This window comes from Quercus robur, chromosome 6 (genome assembly GCF_932294415.1).
Source record: "Quercus robur chromosome 6, dhQueRobu3.1, whole genome shotgun sequence".
Lineage (NCBI taxonomy): Eukaryota > Viridiplantae > Streptophyta > Magnoliopsida > Fagales > Fagaceae > Quercus > Quercus robur.
In genome coordinates this window covers 10236295-10254569 of record NC_065539.1, presented here as the reverse complement: position 1 = coordinate 10254569, position 18275 = coordinate 10236295, and the positions used below count along the sequence as shown (strand labels likewise).

Sequence of the window (18275 nt, the reverse complement as noted above, 5' to 3'; positions counted from 1 at the left end):
TCACAAATTGCCACAGGAGGCCAGCACTCATCCCCTATTGTCTTCCTTGAGAAACATAGGCAAAGGCTTTTAATTTTTTTTTTTTAAATTAAGAAATAAACAATTAAATATTAAATTATGGTCAAAACGACGTCTTATTGAGCAGGTTAACGGCAAATATGGATGGTGAGTTAATAAATGACTGGATTGAAATATTTAAAACTTAGAAGACTGAAATGGCAGTATACAAATTTAGAGGACTAAAATGAAAAGTAGTGAAACTTAGATAATGAGTTTTGTATTTTGACCTTATTCTTTTTATTTTTGGAATTGGTTCAGCCCAAGAGATTTTAATAGAGAAATTGAAGGAATATGGTATGTAGGGTAAAATGATGGGCCTATTTTAAGCATACCCATTGACCTAAGAGATTGATTTTATCATTTTACCAAATGAGATGCGAATGCTTGCAAACTCTATGAACCCATGTGCGCTTGATTGATTTGCTGTATTTATCCAAAATCTAGGCATAATTGCTTTAAGCCGTAAGAACCATGTTGGCTTCATCACTTTCTAAAAAAAAAAAAAATGGCTTCATTAATTGCCCACTAACATATTCCCACAAATTTAGCAAGTTCTTTAGTGCCATTTTCCACCAAGATCGAGGACACATCAAAGATGTTTTAGTAAAAAACATCCCAAAAATTGTCACAAAACCAAGTGGTCCTAATATCCAAACAATAACAAAACTCAATGTTGCCATTCATCTAAAAATCTAGCAACCAAAAGCTTTGATCCTTAAGAAATAAACAATTAAATATTAAATTATGGTCAAAACGACGTCTTATTGAACAGGTTAACGGCAAATATGGATGGTGAGTTAATAAATGACTGGATTGAAATATTTAAAACTTAGAAGACTGAAATGGCAGTATACAAATTTAGAGGACTAAAATGAAAAGTAGTGAAACTTAGAGAATGAGTTTTGTATTTTGACCTTATTCTTTTTATTTTTGGAATTGGTTCAGCCCAAGAGATTTTAATAGAGAAATTGAAGGAATATGGTATGTAGGGTAAAATGATGGGCCTATTTTAAGCATACCCATTGACCTAAGAGATTGATTTTATCATTTTACCAAATGAGATGCGAATGCTTGCAAACTCTATGAACCCATGTGCACTTGATTGATTTGCTGTATTTATCCAAAATCTAGGCATAATTGCTTTAAGCCGTAAGAACCATGTTGGCTTCATCACTTTCTAAAAAAAAAAAAATGGCTTCATTAATTGCCCACTAACATATTCCCACAAATTTAGCAAGTTCTTTAGTGCCATTTTCCACCAAGATCGAGGACACATCAAAGATGTTTTAGTAAAAAACATCCCAAAAATTGTCACAAAACCAAGTGGTCCTAATATCCAAACAATAACAAAACTCAATGTTGCCATTCATCTAAAAATCTAGCAACCAAAAGCTTTGATCCTTAGGAAATTAGGCATGCCCCTAACTTGTAATAAAACCTAGTCACCAATTCATGCATTAATAACACATTTTTACCTACCTTACCAATCTACACTTATTCTTCCAACTTAATTCTTTGATATAGAAATTAATAGACCGCTTTGGCTTTATTTGGTTGGAATGTTGAAAAATTGTAGGAAGATAGTAAATATTTTAGTTTTCCATCATGTTTGTTTGGTTGGAATAATGGAAAACTAACATAAATTTCATTTGTCTGATTGAGAAAAAAAGTGAGTGGAAGAAAAATGTAATTTATATAAATTTACTCTTATACCCTTGTTATATAGTATGTAAGAAATAATTTGACACATCATAAAAGTGACACATCACAATTATTATGTTAATATGACTTTTTTTTATCCATCAATTCCTTTATACATAAAAAATAATGTGATTAACTAAATTAGTTAAAATGAAATATTAGAAAAAAGAAGGGAAAAAAACGTGTTGATAGGTGGTTACCTAGCAAGCTTTCGATAGTAAGAAAAAAAAAAGTTAGAATAGGATAAAATTGAAAGAGCATTCATATTAAATGTGCTAAAATATTTTAGTTCCCAAAATACTAAAAAACCCACAGTATCAAAGGTGCCAAACTTATAATTTTTTAACATCTAGGTTTTTATTTATTTATTTATGAAATTTAACATCTAGTTAAAGTAATATATAGTAAACACAAAAAAAAAAAAAAAAACATTATTTAAATAAAAAGTTAGAGAGACCTTTTTTTTAAAAAAAAAAAAAATAGAGAGAGACCTAAGTGGCTTGAGTGGTAAAAGAAAGAATAAAATAAAAATAAAGAAATAATATTTAAATAAACAGGTAAAATGGTAAAAGAATAGAGTATTTGATGTTAAGTATATTATAAAGTGAAGAGTTAAAATAAATAAAATAATTTTTTCTATTGTAATAGCTAAAATTGCTATTTTGCCCAGGATTTCATTTGTAATCATCTCCTTAATTACTGAATTCCCAGAAAGTGTTCGATGAAATGGGTGAAAGGAATTGTTGGTCTTGGAACACGGTGATAATTGGCTATGCTGGCGGGGAAGCTTAAAGAGACTAGAAATTTGTTCGATGAAATACCCGAAAGAATAATTTTTCTTGGATGGCAACGATATTGTGGTGCCTTCATCATGACTGGCATAAAGATGTGAAAATTCAAAATCAAATAAGGTCACCAAATCTAGTGCTCTTGCTGTCTACAACTCCAAACTTACATACGGGTAGGGAGATTCATGGATATACAATGTGGATTGGATTTTGTTATGATGAGCTGGTTTCTAGTGTTTATCCAATCTAGAATATACAATCAAGGCAAATTTTTGACAAGATGGTGGATAGGAATGTTGTTTATTGGACAATATTGATTGATGAATTAGTAATGGGACATGGCTTGTGTTCTATGCGTTAGTGCACTGAACACATTAGGATATGGACACATGTCCAAAATTGAACACGTGTCTGCATCCTAATGTGTTCAGTGCAACTGATGCCTCTTCTCTTAGTGATGGATAAGGAAGACAGGAAGACTGATCTTCTTTGTTCTTGTCATTGAAGACATTAGGGATTAATAAGACATAAACCAACGTTTGTGTCTATTTTAAATGCTTGTGCTGATCATATTGTAAAGGACCTGGGCAAGCAAGTTCATGGCTACATAACACGGATAAAGGTTTCATCCCTTTTCATTTACAGCAAGTACTATTGTTCATATGGATTCAAAGTATGGGACTATTAAGAATGCAACAAAGGTATTTAAAGGGATGCCTCAATCAGATTTAGTTTCATGGACTTTCCTAATTGTTAGAAATGCTCAAAATGGTCAACCGAATGAAGCTATCTAAAGTTCTTTGAGTTTCTTCTGAAACCAAGTACGCAGCCTGACCATGTTACTTCTGTTGGGGTTCTTTCCGCTTGTATTCATGCTGGATTAGTTGATAAAGGACTTGAATATTTCTATTTGATAAAGGAGAAGATAGCTTAACACGTATAAAAAATCATTATGTTAGTATCATATAGGGATTAACAAAATGCCTGAGAAGCTTGATAAAGTAATCTGGGCTTCTATACTTGGTGGCTGTAGCCAATAGAATTCACCCTTTATACTTGTGCTACATGATTTAAGGATCATAAACAGCAAAATCTTTCCTACCAAAATGAGAAGCTTGCAGTTGCATTTGGAATCATTTAAACTCCACCAGGAAGACAACAAGCTTTTCTACAACTTATATCTGGAGTCAGCTATTCCATGCTATGGTATCGTAGCATTTTTCCTTCTTTTTATTATTTTATAATAATGAAAATTTGTTCTTTCCTAACCCTGCTATGGAAACTTTATATATTCGGTTCCTTGTTATTTTGTTTCTTGGTGAAGCAAATATGCCATCGTGACTAGAAGCTAGAAAACACTTTGTTGGATGGAAGCTCGGCTCCTCAGTTGAAGATACGTGTCTTTGGATATTGAAAGGTACTAGTTGTGTTTCTCTTTCTTATTCTCTCTGCTGTCAGTTTAGGGGAGACAGAAAGGGGGTGGGGAGATCACTTAGTTAAGGTAAATTATTGACTAGCTATCCTGGGAGAGTTCCAAATCTCACGACAAAACAATTATTGCAGATTCAGATGATTTCAAAGTTGCTGTTAGTAGTGCGTTTTTCATAAGCGAGTTGGCAAGGACTAAAATGACAACAAATTAAAAAATATAACGACCAAATTGAAAATTGTAAAAACTTAAGAACCAAATTGAAAACGAGGTCAAAATATAGCCCAAATATTCGTTTTTGCCTAAATTGAACTGCAGCAACTGGCCATTTTTTCTTAGAATATATTTTTAAAATTTTCAGTGAATAGACTAAATTGAATCTGAATCTCAGAATGAATCAGAATCTTCAGAAGGTAAAGAGCAAAGAATAGACTAAATGGTTTGAGGCTCAATATCCCTGCTCATGTAGTGTCCGAACTCCAAAGCTCCGACTCAAAGGTTAAGACGGTGCAGAAGTTAAATATAGATGGATTAGTACACACTGCTTTTGGTGCCATATCTTCCAAAACCAAGTTGTGTACTGTCCGGTTTGCATCGAAAAAGAATTTTTCTAAATTTATTATGTAGCTCATCAATACAGCATTGGATTTTATTCCTATCCACCAATTAAATGAATGACTATTGGAAAAATCCATAATTTTGTAAGCTCCCCCCCCCCCCCCCCCCCCAATTTATTTCTTAGTAGCTACTGTTGGCATTGACTGTTGTTTAGCATATTTCCATTTGACATTACATATTGAACCCACAACATTTTTGAAGGAGAACAGTTCTCAGAAATCATTTGGACAGCCAATTCAAGTTGATTTCTTTTTCAGCCACCTCTACCTTAAGTTCAGTGAGGAATTCCTTGATAGGCTCCCATAACCTGGCCCTCTCTTCATCACATACCACAAGTTTTAATTGCTCAAGATCCATTATTGATTCCGGAAACTGAGTACGCAATCTCAAGCACCCTTTCATGTTGAGCTCTATTAAATTACACAACTCACCAATGTGTTTTGGCAACTTCATAATGCTTAGGCAGTCAGATATATCTAGAATGCTTAACTTATGGAGACTTCTGATTGAATCGGGTAGCTCTGACAAATCAGTACATGATCTAAGCCTTAGCACTTCTAAATTCACCAGCTTTCCAATTTCTTTTGGCAGTGCAAACAACTTATGACAGTTGGTGATGTTGATTTTTTTGAGGTGGACGATATCACATAGGCCAACAGGCAATTCCTCCAGATCATTGCAATAGTCAATGTTTACCTCCGTCAAATTTGGAAATGCATCAGAAACCTGAATTGTACAATTCTCAAAAGCCTTACCAATATTGCACATAAATAAGGATATTTTCTTCAAACTCTTCAATGTTACAAGGGTCTCGCAAAGCGAAGAAATTGAAACTTTCTCTAATCTGATTCTTTTTAAATTGGGTAGAGACCCAAGCATTTGAAAATTGCTTATTTTGGAATGAAAGAAACCATAATTATTGATTATCAAAACCTTGAGTTTATCCATTTTCTCCACAAACTCAGGTAATGTATAATTCTTTGTATGAAAATTCAAAACTAAAACCTCAACTTTGGATCCTTGAATGTTGCACCAACTGGACGAGAATAATTCATCTGCAAAAATAATTTTATACAATGTGACAAGCCATCAATATTATGTAAATTACATATTATGTATGTCTGTGTGTGTCTTTGATAGACAGAAAATGTGCCAACCTGTTGAGATAGATAATAGGCGAGCATTAATGAGTTGCTGCTTTTGTTCTGTCCACCACTTTGGTAGATTGTTTCCACTTATGTTAATAATCAGTTTTGACCTTTGTCCTATAGACTCCTGGCTGCTCTGATGCATAGCAAGCTCTCTAAGAATATCATGTTGTGTGACAAAGTCTTCATTGTAATAGCTTTTGACCTCACTTGCATCATTCCTGTGAATGGGAAAAATTTAAGCTTAGAACATATTCAAAAATTTCAGCTTCACATATGAAAAATTTATAAAATTAAGAATATAATGACACAACAAAGGGAAATAGATACTACTATCAGTTTCTATCTACAATAATTATATTCAAGTGTATGCCAGACAAGAAGGAAACAGGTGTTAACTATTAAAATTTGAAACACCCCTCTTTGCCAGGGCACGGTAGTTGGAAACTTGGAATATCTTGTTTCTAGATTGGCATAAGTTTCCTTTTTCCCCTACCTCTTGTTAGTAATCACCTTTCAAATCAATGGTATGAAAAATCCTAAATTGGCCATTGACATGTCAAATAAACTATAATAACATATTATCAAATGCCATCAGAAGTTAATTAAGCCATAAGAAAAATATTTTGGGCCTTAGGCCCGGTATAGAGTTATGGCATAATGCAACAAGCAGTAATCACGTGAAGAAATCATGCAACAAGAAAATTGTAGTATAGAGATAAAAGTCAGCATACCTTGCCATCACAAGACTAGCCAGATTTCGAATGTTGAGTTCTTGTAAATTGGCAATGGCATGGATGCCATCTTCATCCAGTTTATACAATTCTGCCCACATATCAATAAGGGCAGCGGCAGGGATCCTTTGGTCTTCGGGAAATGAACCTAGGTCCATGAAACACTCTTTGATGATGACCTTGTCATCGGAAAATTCTAGGCTTTTTTGAAGATGAGCAAGCAGCTCCGTATCAGAACTAAAATAAAATTGACCATCAGACCATTTCATTAGTCTACTGTGCCATACTACTTCATGCTGCCTACGCAGTGAGCCGCCAATCACTTTAATGACTAGTGGGAATCCCGCACAGCCTCTTACTATCTGCAATTCAAGGAAACAAATAAACTCAGTTATTATTTGGAGGTTACAGGGGTAATTTTTGGCCCACGCACAGCTTAAACGTATGTGTATGTATGAAAACATAATTTTGGCAGGTGTATATATATATATCTCACAGATTGACAAAGTACCTTTTCGGCATCTTCTTCTGCTGGAATGTAAGAGTTCTCATCATGTAGGGAGCGACGAAAAAGAGTCATTGCATCAACATCATCTAGTGGTTTTAAGTGATATGTAAATTTCAATCTTGGAAATGCAGTTCTTGAAGTAACCAAAATCTTGTAATTGGGAAGATCAAACTTAAACTTTTCAGGAAGGGATTCTGATCCGAGCCAGACATCATCTAGGATCAACAATATAGGATTAGGTCTAAGATGATTCAGCAGTTGTGACAGCTGGTTGATTGCATCTTCATCAGTTTGAATTTGAAAATTAGGTTGCACATCCTTATAATTTAATAGGTTCTGCACAATGACCTTCACATTGGGAGTTTTTGAAACGTTCACAAAGAGAATATTGTCCTCAAACATTCCTGTCCAAACACAATGTAGTTAGAAAACTGCCACAGAGGCACATTTCATATTGCATATATTACACACATAATGGCCCAGTCATATGAACAGAATACCCAATCCCAATCACAGCAAACGGTGAGACGTGAGGGAAAAAAAAATATGAGAAACACCACCAACTATGAAAATATGAGAATTGCATTTTTAAATATTTTTTTAATCATCTTGTTTCTTTTACTGCATTATTTCATTTTAGGATTCAACAAGGAAGTTCAATGTATTTTGTTTTTGTTACTACCTAACGGTATACTTTACTATTAAGTATCCACATACTAGCACTATAAATAATTTCAAGAATATGCAAATTATATTTCCTAAAACTGTAACAAATTAGAAAGTAAAAAGTTACACACTGACACACAAAAGAGATGGAATTACCTCTAATTTGGTCATCCTGACAAAGCATTTGCACCAATGTGGTCTTTCCACATCCTCCAGGAGCAGTCAGTAGAAGTAGCTGCACCTCCTCCTTCAACAGCAGGGTCTTCAACTCTTTCATTGGCATATCCAACCCGACTGTAAAATCCGGGGGATCACGAACCGCGCACAGCACCCTTTGTCTATCCACAACTGAATCCACTTTTTGCAGATTAATATTCACATTTACCAAAGGTCTCAACCCATTCCTTGTGCTATGTACTTGCAAATCAACCTGACAGAACCTGACGATTTCTTTGTCCAACGCTTCAAGTTTGTGAGAGTAATATACTTTGAAACAGTAGTTCCACCACCGGATTTTCAAGCACTTGCGAACCAGCTTCTCTCCCTTTTCCATATTTTCGACCAAGTTCTCTGTTTCCACCTTTGGGAGATCAAGTTGTTCGCTTAATTGTGTTATTTCGTTGACCGTTGGTGCCAAACGATCTAGCGTGGATTCTAGGCGTTTAAGAATGGGTTTGAACATACGGGCTTTGCTCACCACATCCTTAACCGTGTCATGTAACACTGCAAAGCCCTCACCAAATGCTGCCCCAAGTGCAGCCCCTCCAACAAATGCTGCTGCCATAGCTCTGCTTTAAAGATTCTATATCCAATATAGTATTTGGAAACCTAATTGAGAAACTAAGACTTCACTCACTCTACCCAACTATGCAAAATGCAAACTTTTTTTTTTTTGGGGGATGACTTAGATTTTTATTTAAATAAGTAAGAATTGCAATACAGTGGTAAATTAGCAGTGAGACCCTGAAAATATGCAATACAGTGTTAAACTAGCAGTGAGAACTGAAAATTGCAATACAATAGTGTAAACTAGGCAGTGAGACCTGAAATTTGCAAAGCTAAATCAACACTTTATATACTACAAAAAAATTATAAATATCTCTGGTTCAATTTCTTAGTGGTGATCAGGAAACGGAGCGGAAAGTATATCAATTGATCGATCAGTACCGGGCGAGTACCAATTCATTATAATTATATAAATATGAAAAAAGAGATGAGCCGAGTAGCAAAGGAGATCTCAACGGCTTCTTTCGTAGGAAAGATAGAATGAAAGGGAAATAAAATTGTAGAATACATAAATAAATGATTACATACGGTTTTCTGTTTCTCCGCAATTGCGCATCTTTACCTTCAACCTGGAAGCGTCCTTTCGGAACTCGGAACTAGAAGCGAAGCAACAAACAAGTGACATTTTTTCTAAATTACTATTATGTCCTTATTGGTTTGGTAATAAAAAATTAATAAATATGGAAGTAAAAAATTTGTGGTAGAGGGGTAATATTGCTCTGATCTCAGTCCTTGTTCACCTATTCCACTCGACTTTAGTGCTTATTAGGATGCTCCGAAGATGCCAAAATATATTTATATCTGATCTCAGTTCTTGTTCACCTATTCCACTCTACTTTAGTGCTTATTAGGATGCTCCGAAGATGCCAAATATATATATATATATATATATATATATATATATATATATATTTTGCATCTTTAAACACTATTTTATCAATTTATTTTACAACTTAAATTATATCCTAATTTTTATTTTTACATACAATCCAATAAAATAATATAAATTACCTAATCTATCTATATAATTTTTAGACGCCGTGGTTGCGCCATGTGTCTTTATCAAATTGTAGAAATTTAATAGATTTTCGAAAAATAAATATAATTTTTTTTTTTTTTGTTCTTATCTTTTTTTCCTATAATTTCTAAGTTGATAAAAATTTTAATTTGAAATCACTTCTTTAGATAAAGTTTGATAGACACAAAAACTTGATAATTTAATATCAACTTAACCTCTTCTCATCCATTAAGAAAAAATATATATATTCTTAAGCTTCACACTTTCATAAATTTTTATAGATATATATATTTTTTGTTCTTATCTTCTTAAATTGCATGATTTTTTTTTAGAAGATAAGAACAAAAAAATATATTGAAGAAAAAATATATTAGTACATAATGACATATTGCATCAAATTGATTATAGGAAACAACAAAAAGAGGGGCTAACAATGGAAATGAAGCAATTGAAGAAAAAATCTGTGCCGAAGTAAAGAAAAGAAAGATTGTGAAGAAGTAAGTACAATTGCACAAATAAATATTATTTGGTTCTTTTTTAAAACTTCACACTATTTTTATTTTCCTTAAGAAGAAAATAACTTTTGTATTTTTTCTGTTTTGCAAAGAAATAAAAAAAGAGAAAGTGGAGGACCAAATAGAAGTGTTAGACGATTAGAGAACATATAAAATATTTAAATGAAAGACTAATTTCATATTTAGAGTTTTAGATTGTTTTCATTTTAGAATGATTTGAGTTTGGAAAAATTTACTTTTAAGCTATTGTATATACGCTAATTCAGTTAATAGATTTTATTTCGGATAGGTTGACTTAGTTTATTGTACATGTTTTCGGTGTTGCACTCTTTTTTTAACAAATGTGTTAATGTGCTAATTTTCTTTCATAAAAAAATGTGCTAAAAAGAAGGAAGGATTTTGATGAATATTACACAAGACTTCTTGCTGAGATTTCTTAATTGGAAGCAAGGTTTCAAGAGGTAAAGGATCATGCAACTCTCTTATTTTTTAATTATACAAAATTCAATTATTTTTTAGATTTTTAAAAAATAGATATATATTTTTTATCTTATATATAGAGAGAGAGAGAGATTTCATTAATAATTGTTATACTATTTTTACAATTTGCCGTAGTTTTTAAAATATTTTATAATATTTGTTTTTTAAAAAAAATGCCCAACTTGAACTTACATAATATTCATTTTAATTGATATTCAATTTAATTATATTATCAAAATACCATGTGGCTTCACCAAATTGCAGAAATTTTATTAAATTTTTAGATTTTTAAAGAACTAAAAAGGAATAGTATACTATCAGGACTCTAATTCATTTTTATCATTAAATTAAATTAGATTAACATTATTTTTTTATTTGTTAGGATATATTTCTTAAATTAAGGGATAATATTGAACATACAAAAATTTAATTTAGATAATATTTATCATGTAATTAATATTGTTTTATTTGTTAGGATATATTTATTAAATTAGGGGATAATATTTAACATTCAAAAATTTAATTTAAATAATATTTATCATCTAAATTTTCTAAATTTTAATATTATTAAATTAACATTATTTTATCAAAATATCAAGCTACAAAACTTGATTATTAAGGGATAAGCACAATCCAAATTCTTCAAGAGGTAATTAATATAAATCTATCCCAAGAAATAGTATATATCTCCAATAATTTGATAATTTCTACATTAATAATGTAAGGACACAAAATCTTCAACGGCCCAGCGACGATGTTGGGCTCGCACGCGGAAAGTCCCTCACAATAGTATTTGTAGAGAGTGGGCTTGAAAGGCCAGCGTTGGATCACAGGGCGACGTTTCGGGACGGACTGTAGGTGAGCCAATATGAGAAAGAGCTTTGAGCTGGATACTCAGGCCCTTCAATCTTGTATCTAGGAGGATTTGGCTCCTCGGATCATGTTCAAGGAGCGGTGGTGTTGTCCCTGGTTACCCGTCGGCGGGTTTTTATGTGGTGTCCGGTGTACATTATCCTGGCATTTTCCTTCATCAATGTCTTTCTCGAGAAGCTAGATGGGAAGAGAGCCCCCCCCCCCCCCTTTTGGTCACATAACATTCTCTTTTATACTAGCCTACGTTCGTTGTCCTTCGTCCACGTGTAGGGTCGATCTTTCCAGGACAGATATCTGTCCCATCAGTCTAATCCCAAAATTACTGTAGGTGATCCATAAAGCCTAAGATCCCGGCTCTGTTAGGGGCAGTGTCATGTCAGGGAAGGGCATTAAAGACAACTTCCCCAGGATATTTTCTGATCTTTCTAGCTTACTCGTGTTCCATTACTATCCCTGAGGTTTTGGGCCTGCCGAGGACGAAACCGTCCTCGGCTATGTCTTCGGGCTATTTTTATGTTTCCTAGTTTCGAGCTTGGGCCCTGGCCTCTTTCAATTTAAGACCGGTGGGCTTCCCATAAGCGTGTGGGCCGGACCCATAAATTATTGGACCCCACATTAGCCCCTCAAAATCCTGCTATCCAACATCATGGTAGGACAGGTGGATTTTGATGATGTCAAGCCCTTATTGCCGTTCACTTTCTTCGGATCTTGATCAACACTGGCGACTCTTCCCCTCCACAAGGAACGCACCGGTCTACGAGCCGTTTTTCCTGGATTTGCGCACGTTGCCGTTATGCTGCGTGGTTATCTGCAGCGTGTCTTTAATGTCTTCCCATTTACGAGGCCTCCCAGATGCAACGGTTACTGATGGTGTGGGAGAACGAAACGGCGCGTTATACTCTGGATTTCCCTGGGGATCTGAATGTGTCACATACCCTCTTCTTCGTTCCCTATATAAAGAGAGAAGACAGAGGGTGACTCTCTCATATCTGAATCCCTCACGTTCTTCTCAGAATCCACTTCCTCCATCCGGTTCCTCCCTACTCAATAATACTTCTCTCATAGTAATCCACCATGAACAAATCCTTCCTTTCCCAGAAATGCCATGTCCTGACAAAACTTGAGATGGCTCGGTCAGGGCAAGGATGGCGGAGGCTTAAGATTTGCCTCCCCATTCTTTTAGCCAAAATCCAAAGCAGGGACTCGTCACACCCCATTTCTGGTGTGACCGAGTCGAAAACCTCCCTTGTCATCTCCATCCGCTCTCTCATGAGCATACCTAATATGGCTCCCCTTCTCCCTCTTTTGCTCCTTTTACTTTCTTTTCATTGCTTCCCTCTTCTTCTCCTCCTTCCCGCTCATGTCCTCCATCTTCTTTTTCCCTTGCATTCTTCAGTGACAAGAGCTTGCTGAAGTGCTTCCATGTCTTCTAATTCTTCTTCCTTCTCCTTCATTATTTTTGTATAAGGATCTTCTCCTGATATGAGCAGTACCGAGGCATAGATTTCAGAGAGACTTTGAAGGCGAGTTCAGAAGACACTTGATGGTTTACTTATTTGTGTTACGGATGTTGTCACTATTTTAGCAGTTCATTTTTTGTATAGGCTTGTTTAAGCCCTTCCTTGTATGTTGTAACAATTTTTCATATTAATAAAAGTGATTGTTACTCTATTTCGTATGTCTTGTTTATATATTCTAACAAATGTGAAAGCGCTGCTCGGCATAATAGTATAGCATTTGAATCAATAATAACTAAGGCCAAAGTAATCGTTCCTAAAAAGATGCCTCGATAACTTTAACAAAATTATTATTCAACATAACAATCCGACCAGTGAGGAGCGAGACTTATCTTAAAATTAGCCGTGATGGGCATTAAATGCTCGATAAGGTGTAAGAAGTAGTTATCCAAGGACACGTTACCCACCGGATGAATGGCCTCCTTAGGTTGACGATCATTAGGACGTTCTGCCATCTCCATGATATGCGAGCCTTAACCTTTCCCAGTATTTAAGCCGAGAAATTTCTTCATTCGGGCAGTTGATTTCCCAAGCAGCCTGAGTCCGAGGACTTTGCAAACCCTGGGTTTTGTTCAGGACTTATGCGTTTTATCTTATGTACTTGATTTTTCCCCTTAGGCTTGAGTCCGAGAATTGTGTCTTTATCGGTACTTGGTTTTCCCTTTTAGCTTGAGTCCGAGGACCATGCAAGCCTTAGGTTCTGTCCGGGACCAATGTCTGAATCAGTATTTGGTTTTCCCTTTTAGCTTGAGTCCGAGGACCATGCAAGCCTTAGGTTCTGTCCGGGACCAATGTCTGAATCAGTACTTGGTTTTCCCTTTTAGCTTGAGTCCGAGGACCATGCAAGCCTTAGGTTCTGTCCGGGACCAATGTCTGAATCAGTACTTGGTTTTCCCTTTTAGCTTGAGCCCGAGGACCATGCAAGCCTTAGGTTCTGTCCAAGACCAATGTCTGCATCAGTACTTGGTTTTCCCTTTTAGCTTGAGTCCGAGGACCATGCAAGCCTTAGGTTCTGTCCAAGACCAATGTCTGCATCAGTACTTGGTTTTCCCTTTTAGCTTGAGTCCGAGGACCATGCAAGCCTTAGGTTCTGTCCAAGACTTTGAGTTCAGATTTTCCCTTTCATTGAGCATTTCCCGAGGTGCCAAACAGGGTGTCCCTGGGCCTTCACGCAAAGCGGGCCTGGGCCGCGAATTTAAATGAATCCGCAGACTAAGAGATATTTCTACAACCTCTGGCCATGCAGTACTTCTCTGACGCCCCAAAGATCGAGGCGCGCCTTTACGAGGCTCCTTGAGTCTCTTGGCTGTAGTTGACTTTGGAAGTTGAGCCAAGACCGCTTTGTCTGTAGTGCTCCTTGGGACGCCGAGTGAGTTGACTGCCATTATCTTGTCTTTTCAAATAAATAGGAGGGAGAGAGGGTTGCTTTATATATACACCCATCCTTTTAGTTTCCTCTGAAAGTTCAAAAACGTGTACAAAAACACTTTTGAACGTTTAGACCCCCAAAAACCAATTTAATCAACACACGCAATATGTTAAACAATAGTGTGCGGAAACTTAACATATGCTATAACATGGTATTGATTAAACAACTATCTAAGCCACAACAAAATAAACCACAGCAGATAATGTAAAGGCAGAGATAGAGAGGAAGGAAGATGCAAACACAGCGATAACACCAGATATGTTATCGAAAAGGAAACCGAAGACCTCGGCGAAAAACCTCTCCGCCGCCCTCCAAGCGGTAATCAATCCACTAGAAAATACAGTTGGTATACAAGGACAGCAATAGACCCTCCAAGCCTAATCTACCCAATGCACCTAAGCCCTCCAAGCTTCTTGCTCCAACGAGGTTGCGCCGAACCTTTTTCTTTTCTAGCTTTCCGGATTCCGCTACTTCACCGTAGCATCAACCAATGAATATTGGCTCCTTCCTAACTGCTTCTCAGAACTCCAAACGACTGTCTCACAGAGATGATAATGGTGAGAACCAGGTTTGGTATAAAGGCCTCTCAAGGATTTGACAATGGAGAGGAAGAGAGTGAGGGATTTTGATGAGACTCTAAGGTAGAGATTGTGGGTAAAACAATCTGGTTTTTCTTTAGGGTTTCTCTCTCAAAATTCTCTATGGAAACTCTCTTTCAATCGTGGGTTAAAAGGGTATTTATACTGAAGAGGAGTGGAATGCGAAACGTCAGGTTTTTCCAAAACAGGGGTGGCTCGCGGCTTGACCTCGCGGCTTGACTAAGTCGCGAGTTCCAGTCGCGAGTTAACCGTATGGCCAGTTGTCCTGTTTTGTCCTGTAGTGCTCCAGCTAGCATGACTGTTCATCTTCCAGCATGCTTGGCACGTGTGCAGATTCTGGCGGGTTGAAGCCGCGAGTCCAGTCGCGAGTCCCAGCCGCGACTCTCTGTTTTCTTGCACACTCTTGAGCAATCTTCACACTATCTCACTCACTACCCTTACAACAATCCCACCTAAATACAGGGTTACTAAATGCTGAATTACAAGCAAATTTGGCACGGAATAAAGCCAATTAGATGGTTGAATAAATTCAACCTTACAATCTCCCCCTTTGGCTATTCCGTGACAAAACCCTAAAACAGACTCTAGACTTAACATGTGAGTTGGGAACAGTTGATCAAAACTCACTCACACCTAATTCTAGAAGCTGTGAAGCACTTGAATCATATGAACATAAACTCCTGAAACACAACAATACACCATGATCATTGTAAGCAGAAAATTATTAATGCATATGAAACAGGCAAAAAGAGATCAAGCATAAGATGGAGTTAATGAACAAACCATGGCTTGATCAACCAAGTGAACACCACAAAGTAGTGATCACAGTGTTCATTCACACTTGGAATGAACACAAAGACATACAAGTTAACAAGCACAAGGCAAGACACTTGTATGCTCAACACTCAACCAATGCATAGCTCACATGGCATATGCATCTAGGAACAATCCTACAAGGGCACAAGAGTGACAGTACATAAACCACAATGCAGAACATTTAGATTTAAAATACTGATTTCACATAGCATAAAGGCTGCACTTAAGCATGGTACATACCACAAGGCCTACAAACTATGCATAAAACATAAACCCTCAAAGCTTACAAAAGCATATGGGTACAAACCTAACAAATACCTGAATAACATCATCAAACATATATAAAAGTTTATCCAAGAGTATATGAAAAGATTTAGAAACAGTTATACACCAAAACCCAGTGTATTAAAAAACATAAAAACCATAAAAACACTAATTACTCCCCCTCAACAAATTACTCCCCCTTAGGAGCTGCTTTTCTGCTTCAATTATCAATGAACTTTCTCCCCCTTTTTGACATGGAATGGCCAAAGGGTCACTGGTCATGCTGAGTTGTGAAGCTGTCAAGTGTAGCAGCCAAGACATTAATCTGGTCTTGCATGGCTCTCATTCTGTCAGAATGCTCAGTCTGGACTGCCCTGATCCCATCAAGCCTTTCCAGAATGATCTGGAAAGCATCTGGAGGTGCATCTGCAGAAGTTGAAGCTCTGGACCTCTTGCCACTCCTCCTTGGTGTTGAGGTGGATGCATGCCCTGCTGCCTCTGCATCAGTCTCCATTGGGACTTCCTCTCCTTCATCACCTTCATCTTCTTCTCCTGGAAGCCTAACACTGATCCTTTTGCAGGTAAGTTTGTTGATTGCAGAGGGTGTGGACATGTGACTGATGTCTTGAGGAATTTGAACACCCTTCCTTCGAAATATCCTCATTAGGAGACTGGGAAAGATCAGTTTTGGTCTAGATGTTGTTCTTGTCTCATCCACAATGATGTCAAAGATGTGGGAACTTATATCTATGAAGTTCTTCTCTTTGAGATCCATCAGAAAAATTGCTCTAGCACAATTGATTGTGGTCAACTTCCTAATAGGATAAAGGTTAAACATCATGATTATGGTTAGAACCCTCATGTCCACTGGAAAGGCAGTGGTATTCAAACACTTCCCTTCTCTCTGCCCACCTATTCTCTGTTGAACTGTTTCAATAAAGACACTCCTATCCTTGAAATTGACAAACTCCTCATCATCCAAACCCTCAAGCCCTAGTACATCATCTATGACATGTGCATCCAAGATGAATTCTTTCCCTCTAACCCAGCAATTTAACTCATTCTCCTTTATCACAGCATTTGAATAAAATTCTCTAATCAGAGGTTCACACACCAAAGGGAAATCACTTAAAAGTTTGTCCCATCCTCTTCCTTCAAAACAACTGGGAATAAAAGTTTGCCTTAAATCATCCAAATCCACAAATCTCTCTTGAATGATTCCTGCATTCAAGAAGTTATCCTTGTATCTCTCAAAATGATGAACTGACCTAAACAATCTAGGATCCATCTTAAGTCTTTTGTCAGCCTTCTTCGCAGTAGATTTCTTCTTCTGAGGTGAAGGAGCCATCTGTGAACAATCAGAAAAGGCCACAACAACATATAACAATATATGCGCATAACTAGTCAGTACCATGTAGTTAACAGAGAGAGATATCAATCAAACAAGTGAACTTCAAACACTTAAACAGCAAGCAATTTAGTTCAAACATATGGATAAACCAAGCCTAGGATAGGAAACACATGAACAACATGGTGAAGCCATCCTGAAGGCAGATGAAGGACATTGAGGCAGATTTAAGAAAAAAATGATATGACAAACAAACAATATATTGAACCTAACATAGTCTTCCCACAGATTATCAAACAAAGACATGCACATCTTGCAAAGGAAAACTCACAACCTCAACAGAACCAATAGTAACATCTCAACAGCTCAAAGTTCAGATTGAAATGAAAGGAATACTTAGCTAAGCACAAGAGCAATAGGACAATGACTATCATTAACACAACCTATAACAACAGAATCCACAAGCTAAGCAAGAACAAAGAGCAGAGACCGAACCACAAACCCATTTCAAAAACACAATCAAATGCAAAAAATCAAGGGTAAAAGCACAAAATCAAGTAGAAAAGAGTGAAAATCAGAAAACCCATACCTGGAACTCGACGATTTTGGGCTGTAAGGATGCAACACAAGAAATTGGAAAAGGGAGCACGGAGTGTTTGGGAGGGAGAGTGTTTAGAGAGAAGATGAACAGTCACAAAAATTCGAGGGAAAAACTGAAAAAGTTTAAAAACTGCTCCTGTTTCTGCAAAACACGCGATTTTCGCGACTGGTTCAAGTCGCCACACAGTCGCCAGATCAAGCCGCCAAAGCACTCAAGAGGAAAATTTTGAAAAATTTGTCTAAGTGTTTTTCGCGACTGGAAGGTCTACCCGCGAGTGAGTCGCGAGCTGAGCCGCGAAAATCTCTGAGTGAATCTCGCGACTGGACCTTCCACTCGCGAACAAGTCGCCAAAACTGACCAGCGAAGATGCGACTGAG

The 18275-nt window shown here is 36.5% G+C and overlaps 2 protein-coding genes and 1 pseudogene across 2 annotated transcripts in view; all 3 read right to left on the bottom strand.

Annotated features, from left to right (window-relative positions):
- The window catches only part of LOC126732680 (probable disease resistance protein At5g66900), a 31346-nt pseudogene extending 22647 nt beyond the window's left edge, over window positions 1-8699 (bottom strand).
- LOC126732679 (probable disease resistance protein At5g66900) overlaps window positions 1-8928 on the bottom strand; it is a 63316-nt gene extending 54388 nt beyond the window's left edge. The window contains exon 1 of the mRNA XM_050435660.1: window positions 8696-8928. The gene's annotated coding sequence lies outside the window, so the exon portion shown is untranslated. The remainder of the gene's footprint in view (window positions 1-8695) is intronic.
- LOC126732685 (probable disease resistance protein At5g66900) lies at window positions 4686-8484 on the bottom strand. Its single transcript, XM_050435669.1, has 5 exons — window positions 7809-8484; window positions 6990-7390; window positions 6479-6840; window positions 5754-5965; window positions 4686-5651 (listed from the first exon to the last, which is right to left on the bottom strand). Exons 1-5 carry the CDS (start codon window positions 8434-8436, stop codon window positions 4816-4818), a joined length of 2439 nt encoding a protein of 812 aa, XP_050291626.1. The 5' UTR covers window positions 8437-8484; the 3' UTR covers window positions 4686-4815.
- Window positions 8929-18275: the final 9347 nt, after the last annotated feature.

What these genes read in the sequence shown, in the direction of transcription:
- LOC126732685 (XM_050435669.1), bottom strand. Translation starts at nt 8,436, where the DNA reads ATGGCAGCAGCATTTGTTGGAGGGGCTGCACTTGGGGCAGCATTTGGT. An exon ending in TCAGGATGACCAAATTAGAG is followed by an intron (nt 7,391 to 7,808) that starts GTAATTCCATCT and finishes GTGTTTGGACAG; the next exon opens with GAATGTTTGAGGACAATATT. An exon ending in CCTATTATCTATCTCAACAG is followed by an intron (nt 5,652 to 5,753) that starts GTTGGCACATTT and finishes TTATTTTTGCAG; the next exon opens with ATGAATTATTCTCGTCCAGT.